The following is a 17,978-nucleotide window of genomic DNA, read 5'->3' as shown; positions in this document are numbered from 1 at the left end:
CAGAATGAATTTCTCTAGATTAAAATCAGTGTGTTCACAGTCTGCTTTCCTTTCTGGAGACTCTCAGATGAAAGTCTGTTTCCTGCTCATTCAGGTCATGTAGCAGAATCAGTTTCTTGCTGAAGTCTCTGTTTTCTTGCTGTCAGCTGAGAGTCATTGCCAGCTCCTCGAGGCTACTGCATTGCTTGGCTCACAGCCGCTTCCTTCATCATCAAAGTCCCCAACCACAGGTAGAGTCCTTACCACACTTTAAGTCCCTCTGATCTCCTTTTCTGCCTTCTCTTCACTGTTACTCATGTGGTGAGATTGGACCCACCCCATAATCCAACCTTAATTCCCTTTTTATCACATAAGGTAACACAATCACATCTTTCAGGGATTAGGATGTGATAGACATCTTTGGGGGGCAATGGGGAGTACCACAGGAATACTACAGAGATCAGTAAATACTGCTTACTTCTCTAAAATCAGAATCAGTGTAATTTACTTTTTCAAGTTCTATAATAATATGTGTTTTCTAAACAGATTTTACCTTCTTGAACCTATGGCTTTCAACCTATTTTCTTAACTTTAAATAAAGCACATTCTGATGCATATGCTTCTCTGTCCGGAGTAAATCAGCTGTTGCCATACACAGTTTTCTCTTTATACAAAAAATACCAAGTTATTTACCTGGTAGCTCAGCTGGTAAAGAATCTGCCTGCAATGTAGGAAACCCTGGTTCGATTCCTGGGTCAGGAAGTTCCCCTGGAGAAGGGAAAGGCTATGCATTCCAAAATTCTGGGGCTTCCCTGGTGGCCTAGGTGGTAAAGAATTCTCGCAGTTCGGGTGACCTGAGTTCAATTCCTTGTTGGGACGATACCCTGGAGGACAGCATGGCAACCCACTCAAGTATTTTTACCTGGAGAATCCCCCTGGACAGAGGAAACTGGTGGACTACAGTCCATGGGGTTGCGAAGAGTTGGACACGACTGAGTGACTAAGTACAGCGCAGCATACCCAACTTGGAAGCAGTTCGCTTGCTTTGTTTTATTTAGCTTTTTTCTGATGGCTAAATTAACTCAATTACTTTATAAATTCAGACAATTTAGGGACAGTGAGTAACATTTTGGAGTATATCCTTCTAGCTTGGGGTGTGGCTGGGGTTTGGGGAGAAAGAGAGATTTCTTAAAAATGAGATAATGAGATTATATTACACATAGCATTTTGTAACTTTTTTTTTCAACTTAAGGAAAGTAAATTACACTCTGTGTGTGTGTGTCTGTGTCTGTTTATATAAATACACTTCATACTGTATACTTTATATATATATACACACACGCATATATTAGGGAAGCTTTTTCTATGTTACAAAAATTCAGATATATTATCATTCTTAATAGCTGCCTTCCTAGAAATAATTATAAATTGATTTACTCAGTCTTAGTGATGAGCATTTATGTTACAGTTTTTTTACTAATGGGCTTCCCAGGTGGTGCTAGTGGTAAAGAACCTGCCTGCCATGTGAATAATAAATATCTTGTTGAGTACTTTTGATTGTATCCTTAGGAAAATTTCTGAATTATAAGGGTGAAGATTATGCACATTTGCAAGGCTTTTAGATTTATTGCAACTTATTGCAAATTATCATGAGAAAATGTATATCTATTAATTTATGGTAGTAGCCATGTGTCAGAGAACTTATTTGTTTTGATTTGTTTTTCCCAGACAGACAACGCAACGTGTCACACTGCAGAACCAGCTCCAACAACTTCTAGAAGCCCAGAAATCAGAGGGCAAGTCACTCCTTTCTTCACCCAGGTAATACCAGAAGTGGTGGTGGTTAGGATTGTTAAGTATTTTTAATCTCTGAGCCATTTTCTTGGACTTTCTTTTATTATCTTTTTAGAATATAACAACAGAAGACATTTTATTTTTATAAAGAGGAATAAAAATGAGCTATCATAGGGAAGAAGGCACTGGATCTAGGGTCAGAAGACGTGAGTTTATCTCTGGCTCTGCCATTTCTTCTTTCCATGACTATAAACAAGTCACTTACTCTTTTAGAGTCTTTTTTCCTTCATCTATGAAATGGAAATAAGGATACGTAGGCTCATAAGGTTATTGACAATGGGATTGGGAAAATTTGTGCAAAATTGATGTGTAAAAAAACAAAACAATAGATACATTTGGTAGTCACAGCATAAGGTATGAGGCATCCCATTCTGGTTATGGTTGCCACCATGGAATGTTTATAGTTTGATTGAAACAGACATTATTCTTATTTCAGTCTTAGTGATGTGGAAGTTATTCACAGCAGTAAAGCCACGCAGTGGTTCATTATTTTAACCCAATAGGAGATCATCTCATATATTTTCCATCCTCTTTCAGTTCACCATCCTCTCCAGCTTGCAGAAAGTCCCAGTGGAAGTCCCCAGATGCAGAAGATGAGTCTGTAGCCAAAAGCAAATCAGGAGTCCAGGAAGGGATTCAGGTTCTTGGAAGCCTGTCAGCATCCAGCCGGGCTAGGGCCAAAGTAAAAGATGAAGATTCTGATAAAATCCTACGTCAGTTATTAGGAAAAGATATTTCAGAGAATGTCTGCACCCAGGAAAAGCTGTCGTTGGAATTCCAGGATGCTCAGACTTCCTCGAGACATTCCAAAAGATCCCCTGGAGAAGAGGGAACTGAAGTTAGCGCGGCTGAAGCAGCTGATGCAGCGGCCACTGAGCGAGGCTGACACGGACTCCAACAACTCTGAGGACCCCAAGGGCACCCCTGTGAGGAAGGTTGACAGGCCCAGACCGCAGCCCATTGTGGAGAGTGTGGAGGGCGTGGACAGCGCAGAGAGCCTCCACTTGATGATCAAGAAACACACCTTGGCATCAGGACGCAGGTTTCCTTTTAGTATCAAGGCCTCCAAATCCCTGGAGGGCCACAGCCCATCCCCCACCTCAGAAAGCAGCGAGCCGGACTTGGAATCCCAGTGCCCAGGCTCAGGAAACACCCCCTCAAGCCAACCCTCTGGAGAAGCCCCTCAGCCCAGCCCTGACAGCACAGCCGCCCAGAAAGTGGCCACGAGTCCCAAGAGTGCCCTCAAGTCCCCGTCGTCCAAGCGCCGGACATCTCAGAACTCAAAACTTAGAGTGACCTTTGAGGAGCCAGTGGTGCAGATGGAGCAAACTAGCCTTGAACTAAATGGAGAAAAGGAGCGAGAAAAAGGCAGGACCCTCCAGCGGACGTCTGCTGCTAGCGAATCAGGGGATCAGCTCAAAAGGCCTTTTGGAACCTTCCGATCCATTATGGAGACACTCAGTGGCAACCAGAACAATAATAATAACTATCAGGCATCCAACCAGTTGAAGACCTCCACCCTCCCCTTAACCTCCCTTGGGAGGAAGGTGACAGACGGTAAGGGAAACACCGGGAGCTCTGCTAGCAAAGGAAAAAATAAGGCGGTGAGTGCTGTTTGGAGAATGTCCCTTTTATTCCTTTAAATTAATTACACCACAGATTACAGCCCTTGGCCACCTTGAGGGAATCCCGCAAGAATTCTAAATGATGCATGGAAAATCAGACTCAAGCGTTTCTAATGAGATATGTTGTGTTGAGTACCTTTTACTCTTCCTTCGGAAATTGAGAGAGGATGATTAAAGAGGTCACAGGAGATTATATCCTGGTCCTTCGATTTCCCCAAGTAGTTTGATCATTGAGAATTAGGGGTTGTAGACGGGGAGGCATTTCTATAGGATTAGATTACAAAATCGATATGAAATCAGGCCCCTCTTCATCCCTGATTCTGCCTCAGGAAGAGTTAGTTCTCCTCATGTGACTGGACAGTTTATTCTTGAGCCCAATTAAACAGCATACAAATAGAAATTCTATTTCTAAAGACTTAACTACTCAGCTTTAGAAAGACCTTTGAAATGAATATGCCGCACTGACCTCCACATTGGCATTTTATGACACAAGCCCCTAAGGAAGCCCTAGTGGTCTACAGTGCTTGCCAGCACGCAGGGGATGGCAGAGTATGTGCCATGAACTACACTGTACAATTGCATTTATTGTAAAACCACATGTTATAATCTGGATTTAAATCCTGTGAATAAGAGATACGAACATCTTTTTAAGTAATGTTTCCTGCATGCTTTGTGCCTGCTATGCCCTTAAAAACATGGTATAGCAGCCAAACTGTGAAACCCTCTGTGAAATAGAAGGACCCAGAATATCCTTCATGGTAACTAGAGAGTCAACACCTGCATAATTTATTATTTGTTATAAGGTACAACCCCATTCCGGTGAGGTCTAAGAACTTTCCAGACTCTTTTTGCAGTACCAAAATCAAATTTTACTTAATATCACTCCAGTTAACAGCACACAAATTTTAATTGCACATTGATTTCCACCGAGTTGTCTTTGTTATAAAAGACTAGCTTTGTATTTGCTTCAGCTTAGAAAAGCCATGCTTGTGCCCCCGAGCACCAGGCTCTATGGATTAAATATGTCCAAACTTACATTGCTGGAATAAAACTCTTCCAGGTAACTTAATGGGTCCTCTCACTGAGGAGTCAAAGATCTCAGCAATTCCGCATGCACCGTAAAGTGTGTCCGAAGCTTCTATCCTTTAACCTGTCTCCTGCATGCCTCCTGTTTATTGAGACATGTGCATGTGCTGAGCTTGTTGCATGTGTTCAGATGATTTTTAATTGCACCTCTCTAGGAGATGTACGGCAGCTGCATCAATCTTTCCTCTAACACGCTGATTGAAGAGCATCTGCATAACTATGCACGGTACGTGGTGCTAGGGGTGTATCCACAGCAGTACCAGGCCTTCGCTTTAAATTGCATGACCTTTTAAATGGTGGTCCTAGGGCACCTTTTGCAGGCGCTGACACCTAGGAAGTATAAAATTCCGACTCTTCCCCCAAATAGAAGCTGGCAGATTTGTAACTGGTCCTTAGAAAGGGAGCAGGTACCCACCCTAATGGAGAGGCTTCATTCCAGTAGCAGAGGGCAGAGGAATCTGCTCAGATCACAAACAATCTGTGCTTCCCAGCTGACCTTGACTTTCAGTCTTTGTTTTAATGGTGGGCTTCCCCAGTAGCTCAGATGGTAAAGAACCCGCCTGCCAATGCAGAAGAGCCAGGTTTGATCCCTGGATTGGGAAGATCATCTGGAGAAGGGAATGGCAACCCACTCCAGTATTCTTGCCTGGAGAATTCCATGGACAGAGGCGCCTGGTGGGCTGCAGTCCATTGGGTTGCAAAGAGTCAGAGAAGACTGAGCAACTAACACTTTCACTTTCTTTCACATGAGTAAGTATAGAAATGACACTTCCTGCCATGGGTGGAGTGAGTCAGCCTCCTATCATAATCAGAACTTTGAAACTGAGCTGAGGTTCTTCATTGCTGGTTGTAGACTGAAAGCTCCCTTAGTCAGCAATCTGCTGCCCTCAGGAGAGCTGAGGTCCTGCCATGCTGCAGTTAGTTCAGCGTTCAGGACTGCAGTGCTGGTCTATAAGCCAGGCTGTGAGAACCCACCACCATCAACAACCAAAAAAGGCCTTTCTTCAACACAATATTTGTGATTCAAAAGGCATGGACTGTGTATATAGAAGGATCATCTCCAAGGTCCCCAGTGACTCAGGCTGCTCCTTGAGCAAAGTCCTTCTTCGGCATAGCTTTCCTTCATCCCCGGGATACACACAACTCCCTAACAGAGCAGGAGACAGGAGGGTGCTTAGAAGAGAGCAACTGACAGGGAGGTACTACAGTCAAGTGCCTCTTGACAGGTTATTCCAGGAGAGATAAACCCCTAACCCCCTTTCAAAAGGACTAATCATCTAAATTAAGACTATGGCATGCCTTTTAGCACCCTTCCAAAATCCTCCAAAATGTTTGTGTGGAGATGTGTTTATATATGATAATTACAGATACACAAATGCAAGCGAATGTGTTGTGGATATAAATGTTAGTTCAGAATTATAAGGTGTAAGAAATGTCACTCTGTTTTTCTTTCCCTCTAAATCAAATTTAATCCACTTCACGTCTCTGTTCAGGCTAGAGGAAAAGTAAATCTGTCATTTTACAGGGTCCCCCTAGGGATCTCATTAATTCCATACATAAGTTGAAGGAAGCCCCTTGAAGCTCTGGTATTTACGGGTCACCCTCATTCTGCTCAGGTCAGGCTCGCATGTTGCCTAAGTCTGGGCTGCTTCCCACCACATTGGGGCAGGGCGTCTTGGCCAGTGCTAACAGCCCAGTGCCTGAGTTGGGAAGGAAATAGAAAAAAAATACCCATCCCCTTCCCAGATGTTGGTATCAGCCCACTTCTGTTTCTCCCAGCCTATCTTGACCCTCCTTGTACCCTTCTGTGTCCACATCTTAGGTTCTGTCTTCTAGTATCTGAAAAATTCTGACTTTGTCCTTAAAGGGAAATCACCAATAATACTCTAAGGCAAGGAAGCACACAGGCTTGGGGAACTCCTTTGAAGCAGGAGGGAAAATACCTCTCATTTCTTCCAGGCTCCCACAGCACCTGAAAACAAGATAATTAGTATCACAGTAGATTCTCCTGCTAGATATATTTCATCCTGTCTTCTTACAAGCAGGGAAACAAAGCTAACAATCTACTATAATAGGATTACAGAAATCAGAGCACAAAAGGAGGTTATGAGGCTACTCAGATATCTGACAACTGGGTTAACACTTTCCTTCTCAGTTAAAGGAACAGTCCTTCTGAAGACTCAGTTTTGAACCTATCAGATTCACTGGCTTTATGTATTAAGAGAGTTTTCTTTCAGTAATAAAGAGAAACCCCAAAATTATAATTCAGTGTATTTAGATAAACATCCAGACCCCCTCCCCCTCCCTATCATATAAAATCAATGTGTATTTTATCATGGTTTTAGTTTGACATGTGTTCCATGAAAAGTGAAAATGCACTAGTTTGTCCACTGTAGAGTGAAAAGTTTTCTCCTATTCACTCACCACACACAGAGGCAGGGAGGACCAGCCCAGTTCACTCCTTAGATAAAGTAAGGATGGCTATATCTAGTTGAAATAAAGATCCCTCAAATTAGCATGGAAATGTGAACATGCGAAATACCTATTTATTCTTGTCTTGCCTTTGGGATCCATAGCACGGGCATCCCACAGAAAGGGGGAAAAAAGGAAAAAGCTCAAGTGCCTATCTACCAGTGATGCCTTCAAATCTTGACCCAAGAATTTTCTTGAAGGCCACATTGTTCCTCTGGGGAGCAGGGACTGCCTGGGATCATGTAACTTTGGAAAGCAGTAGCAGTCATTGGGTTGAAGTTGGCTCTCAGCATTATGCCACTGGTGACCCTATCAGAATGTCCCTGGGAGAAAGAGAAGGGCAATGGACCCTCCTTACAGCCCTATCCTTGGTCACATTTTACTTCCTAAGATTTTTTTTTTCAGTAAAGGAAAAATAGAGAATGAATACAGCATTCTAATGTCAGCTCTGTGAGGGGGTTTCTGTTTGCTATTTATTTTTCCAAAGTGGTCACAGTTTGATAGCAAAGAATCTAAATGTCTTTTCAATGCCCTTTAAAATTAGATTCAACTCTGTTACTTGGAATAGTTTTCCCAGTGTGTTTCAACTGCAGAGGATGACTTTGTTTATAATAAGCAGATTTATCTTTACTTTTTTTTTTATAAAGGACAAGTTGGTTTTAAATTATTACAACTCCAAGGGAATGTTGGCAGTTACTTATCTTAAAATGCCAATAAGACATTCATTTCCCAGAGTTTAAGTCTATGTGAGATCTGTAACACATAAAATGAGCATCGATTCCAGTCCCTGATAGGCAGATGGCATTAACCCCTGGCCACCACTAGTCATATCCTCTCTGACCACAGTGGCACCATGGCCTGAGGGGTTAGCATCAGGAAGCCCCTAATCCTATCACCAACATGAGAGCAGACTCCTTAAAAAGACATTAAGCAATAAACACCATTAGTGTGGGTTTTACTGCCAAGGAATTAGCCACGCTGGGACTTATACATCCGGAGCCAAGAGCTAGTAGCACATATTTCATATAGATGTCAAGACTGTTCAACAGCCACTTCAGAAAGAGTGGTAAATTTGAACTGAAATGATGTGAAATGATGTAAGGATATGACAGTGGTCATCTGCTGTGCCCAGTTTGAGGTTAGAGTTCAGGGTACCCCTGCTATGCATGTGCATACACACACACACACACACACACACACACACACACAGACACACACACACATCTGTCCTTATTGCCAGGAAATATTACTAAACAGAAAAGTGAGCCAAAGACAGGGAAGACATTGGGAAGGTAGAGGTGAGGCCCTGGCGAAACCTGTCCCAGGCAGTGTATACCCTCGGCCCCACTGAACAGCATTCCAGAATCATGATAGAAGATGCAGGGAGAACAAAAAGGAATCTCTGATCCTGGTACTAAAGCATTTTGCCATCATTTCTCTGGGTATAAATCAAATAACCACACCTTAATCTTAAAACTTCTGACCTGAAAGTATTTTCAACTTTTAGAGATTCTTGAAGGGATAATTACCTAGTCATAGGGGTATGACCAAACTAGCTGAGATTATGTTGATTGCATAGTTCTAGACTGAATCCCTGAGAGCAGACTGAATCTTACCAATTTAACAGTTCAGAAAAGCTTGTTAGAGTGCCAGTACTAAAAGGGGGTTTGGTAACCCTGTAGACAGAGTTTCTGCCCCCACACTACAATTTTATGTTCTAATCTCTGATATGAAGTATATTTCTCTGTGTTTTTGCATCTGATACAGTAGTTCTGGGGTCCAGAGCCAGGAGAAGTTGGTGTACCTGTGGTAACCACCTCTGCCTCAGAAATCCCTAGAACTCCTCTGTCTCCTTTCCCTATAGCCTTCCCCACATTTGCCCAGTTTTCTCCTGCTCAGCTCTTGTCCCGCCCACCCCCACCTCTGCCTCCCTAGGATTCACATTCATTTCAGAGAGAAAATTTCATACAGGTCCCTATGATGTGTCCCAATCTGAAACCATTTCTCCAGATTACATCCATTAAGTGACAGCCTCTCCTTTGAAATGGGTCACAGTTTTGCATTGTTCTTGGCTGTTGCCTAGTAGAATCCTGTGTGTGGAGAAAAATGCCCATGTGATGGGGAATTGTTCACATGATCAGCTCTTTCCAGTGTCTGGGCACAACTTAGCAAACCCTTTATAAAATCTGCCAGAGTTTGCAAGATTCATGAGAGTGTGATTCACACACGGAGTTTTTATTCATAAGTTCCTTATACCCTCTGGGAAAAGGAGAAAGCATATTCTATCATAGGAAGACAGTAGAACAAGGTTTAGTATCAAAATGTGATGAGTTGAGATATAGAAGAAGCTATTGCAAATAAGAATCCATGTTCTATCTCAAAGCACTGCACTTGGAAAGCAAGAAACCAACATGTGGAACACCTATGAGCTGCAGGTAGGAGGGGACAGAGGGGAGATCTACCTTGGAAACCAAAATCCTCCCATCAGAAATACACTCTTTTAGCATACTCATCTGGTTTAAGTGTACTCCCAACAGTTATGAACAAACAGTTCCCTTCTCCCTCCTCCACCTTCCTCTCCTCTCCCTTTCCCTCCCCCACGGTCCGGTTTGGAATCATATAACCTCCAAAGGGGACGAATGTAGAACCAGTGTCATATTTGCACCACACATCTGCCACTGCTATACTGTCTTTGCACATTAAACGGTCTATAAACTCTCCTAAGCCTCGAGTTTTAAAGAAGCCGTAAGTCACTTGAGTTTTTAAAGTATCAGGTAGAGAATTTACCCAAACATCTTCTGGTATCTTCACTGAGAATCCCTGCTCCAACCACAGCCATCCGAGCTATCCCTTCCCACCTGGAGGACAGTGCAGCTGTACAACTCTCCTGCATGTCAGATCCCTGGATTGCCAGTGTCCTTTGTTTCAATACTGTCGTTAGCAATTTTGCCGTGCCAGAATAAGGCATGTTCCTTCATTTAGCAAGAGAATAATCGAGAAAATTGAGAGGATGTAGTTAAAACATGGTCAACTCCATGAAAGGTGTAAGAACTTCCTGGGAGTGGTAACCCTAAGTAGCACCATCATACCCCAGTCTGTACCCCGGTGTCTAGTTTGGTGCCTGGCACAGGGTAGGGACTTTAGGATATATGAAGGAGAGGAAGCTAGAGAGAGGGATAGGAGGAAGGATAGGGAAAAGAAAAGACCAAGCAAGCCTGTCATCCTGAAGAAAGAATGGTATGCTCTGTAGAAGCCTGCTGCTGCTAAGTCGCTTCAGTCGTGTCTGACTCTGTGTGACCCCATAGACAGCAGCCCACCAGGCTCCCCCATCCCTGGGATTCTCCAGGCAAGAATACTGGAATGGGTTGCCATGTCCTTCTCCAATGCATGAAAGTGAAGACTGAAAGTGAAGTTGCTCAGTCGTATCCGACTCGTAGCAACCCCATGGACGGCAGCCCACCAGGCTCCTCCGCCCCTGGGATCTTCCAGGCAAGAGTACTGGAGTGGGTCGCCCTAGGCCTTTTGATTACAAGTCTGCTCCCCTACAGTAAGTTTAATATTGAGTATTTCAAGTATATATTTTTATTCTTTGAGCCAGAATCTCATTTTTTAGAAGATGCGCATTTATAGATGTGCTCTCAGTGAAGGTCTGAAGGTGTGAAGGAAATCACAGAAATAGCTAAGTCAGTCTACCTATTTTGGCCATCAGTAGGAATATGTAGTGCATACTCATGGGCCATTTTAGACAGAGTCTCTAAAATAACTTGCCGTCTAGTCACCCTGGGCTGTAGAAATATGGAATCCAGGCACAGATGAGTCAGCAGGTTAGATTGCTTGAAAAACTGTTACTTAAATTTAAGCCTTCTTTCCAATTTTGGTCACAGAGAATGTGATTTTATATCCAAAAATGAAATCAAGAGCAGCAAATTATCTGAATAATTCATGCCAGAATTACCCAAACACTTTTGCTTTTTTAAAAAAATTTGAATACTGGTTATTCAGGACTAAGTAATTGAAGGGTTCAGGGAGTCTTGAATCATCCTGATATTATTCAGATAAAAGCCTCAAATTAACATTTTACTTGGTATTGACTCAACTCTAATCATGCTGGGTTTTGTTCTGCACAAACTGCTTTTAGTGTCTTTAAACACAACACCCCTTATATTAAAGTAGAAATACTCCCTCAGTGTCTAAATTATGATGATATCCTTAGACTTTTTTTTTAAGTTTTATTGATTTTTATATTTTTTTGTCCAAGTGCTATAGGTACATATGATAGTAACGCCTTATAACAAAAACTGGCTGTCCATGTGTCCAACCTCCCCTGTTCTCATTCCTACTCCCCTGAATCAGACATTTGCTTTGCTTTTAGGTGTTTTAACTAGTATTCTATATTTCTCAATAATGCGCTTATATGGACTTTCAATTTTAGATATTATGCTGTCTATCGGCATCTTACTATAGAAAATAAAAATGATAGCTGCTGCTTATAAAGCACTTACAATGTACCAAAGAATATTCCAGGTACTTCATGCATATTGACTTTTAATCTTCACAATGAATGACACAATATGGTAGATATTATTATTTATCTAGATTTTCCAGATTGGAAACCAAGACACAGAGAAATTATACATCTTGCCCAAGATTACACAGTACCAGTGGTAATAAATTATGTATCCAGGGTTTCAGCTCAGTTTGGTTCCAAAATCCATGTTCTCAACAATGAACCAAATTTGGCCAGCTCTATTTGGACAAATTTGGCAACCAGCACTGCCCCCCATTTCAACACACACACACATATACACACCTGCTTCCTCTTCCCACCGTCAATATAGTTGTATCACTCTTGGGAGTTAAATCAGTATTTGGCATTTATTATTATTCAGTTCAGTTCAGTCACTCAGTCATGTCCGACTCTTTGCGACCCCATGAATCGCAGCACGCCAGGCCTCCCTGTCTATCACCAATTCCTGGAGTTCACTCAGACTCACGTCCATCGAGTCAGTGATGCCATCCAGCCATCTCATCCTCTGTCGTCCCCTTCTCCTCCTGCCCCCAATCCCTCCCAGCATCAGAGTCTTTTCCAATGAGTCAACTCTTCGCGTGAGGTGGCCAAAGTACTGGAGTTTCAGCTTTAGCATCAGTCCCTCCAATGAACACCCAGGACTGATCTCATTTAGAATGGATTGGTTGGATCTCCTTGCAGTCCAAGGGACTCTCAAGAGTCTTCTCCAACACCACAGTTCAAAAACATCAATTCTTCGGCACTCAGCTTTCTTCACAGTCCAAATCTCACATCCATATATGACCACAGAAAAAACCATAGCTTTGACTAGATGGACCTTTGTTGGCAAAGTAATGTCTCTTCTTTTGAATATGCTGTCTAGGTTGGTCATAACTTTCCTTCCAAGGAGTAAGCGTCTTTTAATTTCATGGCTACAATCACCATCTCCAGTGATTTTAGAGCACAAAAAAATAAAGTCTGACACTGTTTCCACTGTTTCCCCATCTATTTCCCATGAAGTGATGGGACCAGATGTCATGATCTTCATTTTCTGAATGTTGAGCTTTAAGCCAACTTTTTCACTCTCCTCTTTCACTTTCATCAAGAGGCTTTGTAGTTCTTCTTCACTTTCTGCCATAAGGATAGTGTCATCTGCTTATCTGAGGTTATTGATATTTCTCCCAGAAATCTTGATTCCAGCTTGTGCTTCTTCCAGCCCAGCGTTTCTCATGATGTACTCTGCATATAAGTTAAATAAGCAGGGTGACAATATATAGCCTTGACATACTCCTTTTCCTATTTGGAACCAGTCTGTTGTTCCATGTCCAGTTCTAACTGTTGCTTCCTGACCTGCATATAGGTTTCTCAAAAGGCAGGTCAGGTGGTCTGGTATTCCCATCTCTTGAAGAATTTTCCAGTTTATTGTGATCCACACAGTCAAAGGCTTTGGCATAGTCAATAAAGCAGAAATAGATGATTTTCTGGAACTCTCTTGCTTTTTCCATGGTCCAACAGATGTTGGCAATTTGATCTCTGGTTCCTCTGCCTTTTCTGAAACCATCTTGAACATTTGGAAGTTCATGGTTCACATATTGCTGAAGCCTGGCTTGGAGAATTTTGAGCATTACTTTACTAGTGTGTGAGATGAGTGCAATTGTGTGGTAGTTTGAACATTCTTTGGCATTGCCTTTCTTTGGGATTGGAATGAAAACTGACCTTTTATTATTATTATGGCTGTCTAAATAGTTATCACAGTGGATATGTGCAATGTACTATTGTTACATTTATTTATGTAACTTTGTTTTCCTTGAATATAATAATTTTGATTTTTAAGTATGTAATTTCTGAACACTCTGCTAGAGACAAAAACCCTTCTTTCAGTGCATTCAGACAAATCAGGTACCTCTCTGTTTCAGTCTATTCATGGAGACACCATCTTTCCTTTGCCCCAGTCTAGATTGCTGCTATCTGGCAGTGCTACACAGCTGTAACCCTGCAGTTTGTTATATACATTATCCTGGGAATTGCCTTTGGCTTTTCCCCTGTGATTTCCTGAATCTGTCTTTTCCCTTTTTGTCAGTCTGTATGTTTTTTTTGGTAAAGACAATTTGCATCCTGTGGAGGTGAAGGGATGCTAAAGGTTTTGAGGCCTTGCCTGCCTGAAAATATCTTCATTTTGCCCTCATATGGATTAGCACTATTTGGCTGGGTATAGAACTCTTGACAGGAAACTATTTTCCCTTAGAATCTTGAATAGATTATTTCATTTTCCTCTTGCTTCTAATGTGTCTGTCAAGAAGCTCAGCTTCTCCCTAATTTCTAATCTGTTGGAAGCTTTTATGATTTTTCTCTTTATCTCCAGTATTTTGATTTCATGGTACTTTGCCATGATTCTATTCTATCTATGTGCTTTGGTACTGGGAAGTGTTTTTGGACAATTTCTTTGAAAATTTTATCCCCTACTGCTTTTCTGTTCATTTTTCTGGAAATACTGTTAATCTGATGTTCAACACACTGAACTGATCCTTTTCTAACTATTTTTTCTATTTTTCTAAGTATTGTCTAACTATATTTCTCCTATTTTTATCCATACTTTTGCTTTTTCTAAAAATTATTTCTAGGATATTTACTCAACTTTACTTTTCAATTTCTAACTTTTTATTTCTTTGATGATTGTGTTAATATTCAGTAGCATTTTATTGGTTTTCTCTTTTTTTTTCATAGCACTAAGTATGCAAGACTTATTTAAATTTTATACTCAAATACAAATACAAATGTATATGTTTATCTTTCCTTCCTTTTTACAATAAAGATGGCATCCTTTACACATAGTCTTGCTTCTTGCTTTTTTTTTTATCTATCATTTTAGAGGTCTTTATGTATTCATTAAAGAGAGCTTCTTCATTCTTTTACATAGATATGTATTCTTTATTTGTATAAATGTATTATTTTTAATTCTACATTTTTGTTGAGATTCTGGTTTTTCTTGTTGATTTGTAGCAGCTCTTTATGTATTATAAATTATAAAAATTAGCTCTTTGTGATACAAATAGCAAACATTTTCCTCAGTTTTTCTTGTTACAATTTTTTGAAGTTCTTATCACCCCTTATATCATCTCTACTCACTTTGACTGCTGTTTCTCTATTTATCCTGGTCTCTGTCCGTCATAGTAGCACTCTTCTCAAACATCTGGTGATCCCTAACTCATTCGTATTTAAGAATAAGACACTAAAACTGAACAGAAGCTCTGGCTTGTTGACTGGTAGATATTGCATCACACAGACTGGTTAAGTACTAGGCTCTTGGGCTGGGAAACTCACTGTCAGTATTTGTAGGACTTTTCTTTTGGCAGTTGACTTCTCAAGATAAGGAAACTCCAGTCTCCTCCTGGGATCTATTAACCTACCTTCCAGGAATCTTTGGGTTAAAGTAACAGGGGATAGGTTGACAATTGAGTTTTATAACTTTCACCTAATCCTATGGTTTTCACCCCTTCAGCTGAATTTAGAATCTCCCTGGTCCATGCCTTGCAAATTGTAACCTGCAGTCTCTCTTCACATTGGGAAAGGGACAGTCACCTGGCTGCATTAGGTCAGGAAGGTAATCTAGGTATGAACTGGTACTTCCAAAAAGTTTTAAAATAGTCTTCCTATTTTCAGCACTCACACAGCACCCACTGTGACTTTCAGAAGTACATAGGGTTTCTAGTTCCTATATCATGAACATCAGTTTGTTGGGTTCCCTGACTGTAGGCTTAGATTTCTGCTTTTCCTGCCTGCTCTGCTAAATCAATTCCACATGTTCATCCATTTTCCTGTTTCTGAAATGTTATTGGCAGTTTGTGTGTGTTATCATCTCCTCTTCCATTTCCCTTATTCATTTAGGTTGGTGCCTTTTTTATTCATTTGCATGTTCTTTTGTAAGAAAGGGATGATTAATACTATATATTCAGTCTATCATGCTTAATTGGAAGTTCCTAGAACATCTTTTAACCAACCAGGTTTTTCCTTCACACTCTTCCCTTTCTTTCCCGTGAATATCTCTCTAAAGTTCTGTTCAGATGAACTTTAAATAAAAATAAAAATTACAACTTTCAGACAGTGATGATGATTGTTATTAACCAGTCTAAGAATAAACTACATAATCTTTGTAAGCAAGTGTGATTTTGAGGGCCATAAAGCCATGCTTGGAGTTCTCCAGTCAAATGTGGCCTCATGTGAGCAAGTACCATTCCCAGAAACAGTTTGTTTTTGTCTGTCGTAGCAACAAGAAGGAATTTAGTAGGATGCACACTTGCTCACACTCAGAAGATAACTCCTGTCTGGGAGATTTTACACCCAGAATGGGACTAATATTTCAATGAAAATGAGTGCTTCTTCCCAGGGGAAATTCACATAAAAAGCAAAACTGTTTCCAGACTTGAGCTGGTACTTCTTTCCATAGATTTACAAGGTGTTGCGTATTGAAGGGAAAACAGCACTGTTGTTCCCTAGGCTCTTCTTTTTCCTATAGATATACCTACTTGTGGTTTTCCACCGTGCTACTACTCAGTAATCACACACCCAGAGCAAAAGCATTTCCTTTAAACTATTAATACTCAAGCTTACTGGAGAATAAAAAGTGTCACCAGTGAACCCCATGAATAAAATATAAATATCTCTTGTTTCAATTTAACAAGCAGTACTACTCTTCCTGTTTTGTTTGACTGATAAAATTCATTTGACTGTAGAATTTTACTTGGATTCCAATCGGCATGATTGAGTAATTACTTCCGGGGCCAAATTTTAAAGTATCCATATAGTATGTTATTACATGACTATTCCTTTTATTTAAAGAGTGGTTTATATGAAAAAAAAAAATAATTTTCATTCTGGAATGAAGTGTTCTTCAGTGTGGTTTGTGTGAGGATAATTTCCATTTTGGGTGAGCTGTTTAGTGGCATTGTATTGTAACCTGACCATAGTTTTATCTAATTTTGGCCTTGTGGTTTGTCTTCCACTTAGGCATGATGACATCAGTAGAAAAATGAAGAAATCCTACAGTATAAAGCATGTTGCTGAGCCAGAATCAAAAGAACTCTTCTTATAAATCACTTTTTTATTATCTCTCATTGCTGCCCTTTGGACACCATTGGAAATTTCTGGACTGTCCTCTGTGGAAATAGAATCATGAGAACAATGCCTCACCAGCAGAAGACCAGACGATTAGGATGCCTTAAATTTATAGCACTAGCGTATATAAGACACATTTTTGGGTGATATTTGTATATATAACTTGTTTTTAAAGAGATGCAGTTTGAAAGCATGATTGGGCAAATGTATGTTTTTTAAGATTGATTCAACCTCCCCACAGGACATCCACCAGCCACTGACACCACTTTGTCTCATCAGTTGCATGGGTGTTTGCTGATGCTGGTTGAACCTCCCTTTCCCCATAATATGGGCAATTTGGGCTCAGCTTCTCCGGGAGACCAGGTCAGTGCTGTTGTTTTCTGTCGAGTGTTTTTTTCTGTCATTTCTACTTTTTGTATAAAGGAAATAAAACAATGTTAACAACCACCTGTAAGCTTGGGGCACTTACTTTCTAATAAGTCTGTGATGTTCTGATTTCTAAGGGGCTTTAAGCATATTTTGACTGCTGGTATTTTATTTCAGGAACAAACTGCCCAATTGAGCTGCTTTCCCATAGGGGTAAAATAAAACATTCTACTTTTCACTAAAGTACTAAAGGATCAAACGGGTATATAAAGTAAGTCAATTCCTTCTGTCTTTTCAAATCTCAGTGTTGACAAGAGAAAATACTAATGACAGCTAAGGATTTAGCCCCTTCTTGGGTCTCTTTTTTTCTGCCTCTAACACATGATGAGGCCTGTCTAATCCCTTTAGGAGACAGTGTGGAGCCTGAGTTCATAACAGCCCTATTGTTGATGCAGCTCTTTGAATCCATGTAAGAGTAAGTTCCAGATGGTTTTGTCCTATCGTGTGAAAATGTATTTCTGTTGCAACTTCAAGAGTTTTATTTTCAAAGCGTTGGCATGGTCTGTAAGAGGCCTGTCAAGTTTTAGTTTGAAAGTAGTATGTATTCTTATCAGAAGGAAGGAGCAGTGTATGCTATTAGCAATTACTAGCAATGTTTCTGCCATCAACTGTGGACCATTCTGTGTCCTGGTGGGCAAAATAGGTCAAGGTACTGAATTAACAGGCAATTTTGAAAAGGTGGGTCATTCAACAGACTTGGGCTTGATGACATGCAATGAAGTTTAGGAGAAGGAGGTAATGGTTAAGTGCCTTTATGTACCAGCCATGCTTATGTGAAGGTATTATGACTTTCCTTTTATAGATTAGAAAATTAAACTTCAGAAAGTATAAATTCCGTGTCCAAGGCACCACCACTAGCAATAGCAGACTTGGCTTTGGTACACGTTTGTTCATTGTCCTCACTTCACTGTCCATCT

The 17,978-nt window shown here is 40.7% G+C and overlaps 1 protein-coding gene across 1 annotated transcript in view; it reads left to right on the top strand.

The window, feature by feature from the left end:
• SNCAIP (synuclein alpha interacting protein) overlaps window positions 1-17,082 on the top strand; it is a 163,790-nt gene extending 146,708 nt beyond the window's left edge. Inside the window, 4 exon segments of the mRNA XM_070374087.1 lie at window positions 1,708-1,800; window positions 2,371-2,646; window positions 2,648-3,437; window positions 16,528-17,082. Coding sequence (XP_070230188.1) covers window positions 1,708-1,800; window positions 2,371-2,646; window positions 2,648-3,437; window positions 16,528-16,533 — 1,165 coding nt within the window. The 3' untranslated portion in view covers window positions 16,534-17,082.
• The last annotated feature ends 896 nt before the right edge of the window (window positions 17,083-17,978 follow it).

Source organism: Bos mutus, chromosome 7 (assembly GCF_027580195.1).
Source record: "Bos mutus isolate GX-2022 chromosome 7, NWIPB_WYAK_1.1, whole genome shotgun sequence".
Lineage (NCBI taxonomy): Eukaryota > Metazoa > Chordata > Mammalia > Artiodactyla > Bovidae > Bos > Bos mutus.
The sequence above is the reverse complement of the archived record's forward strand: the minus strand, read 5'-3'. Positions and strand labels throughout refer to the sequence as shown.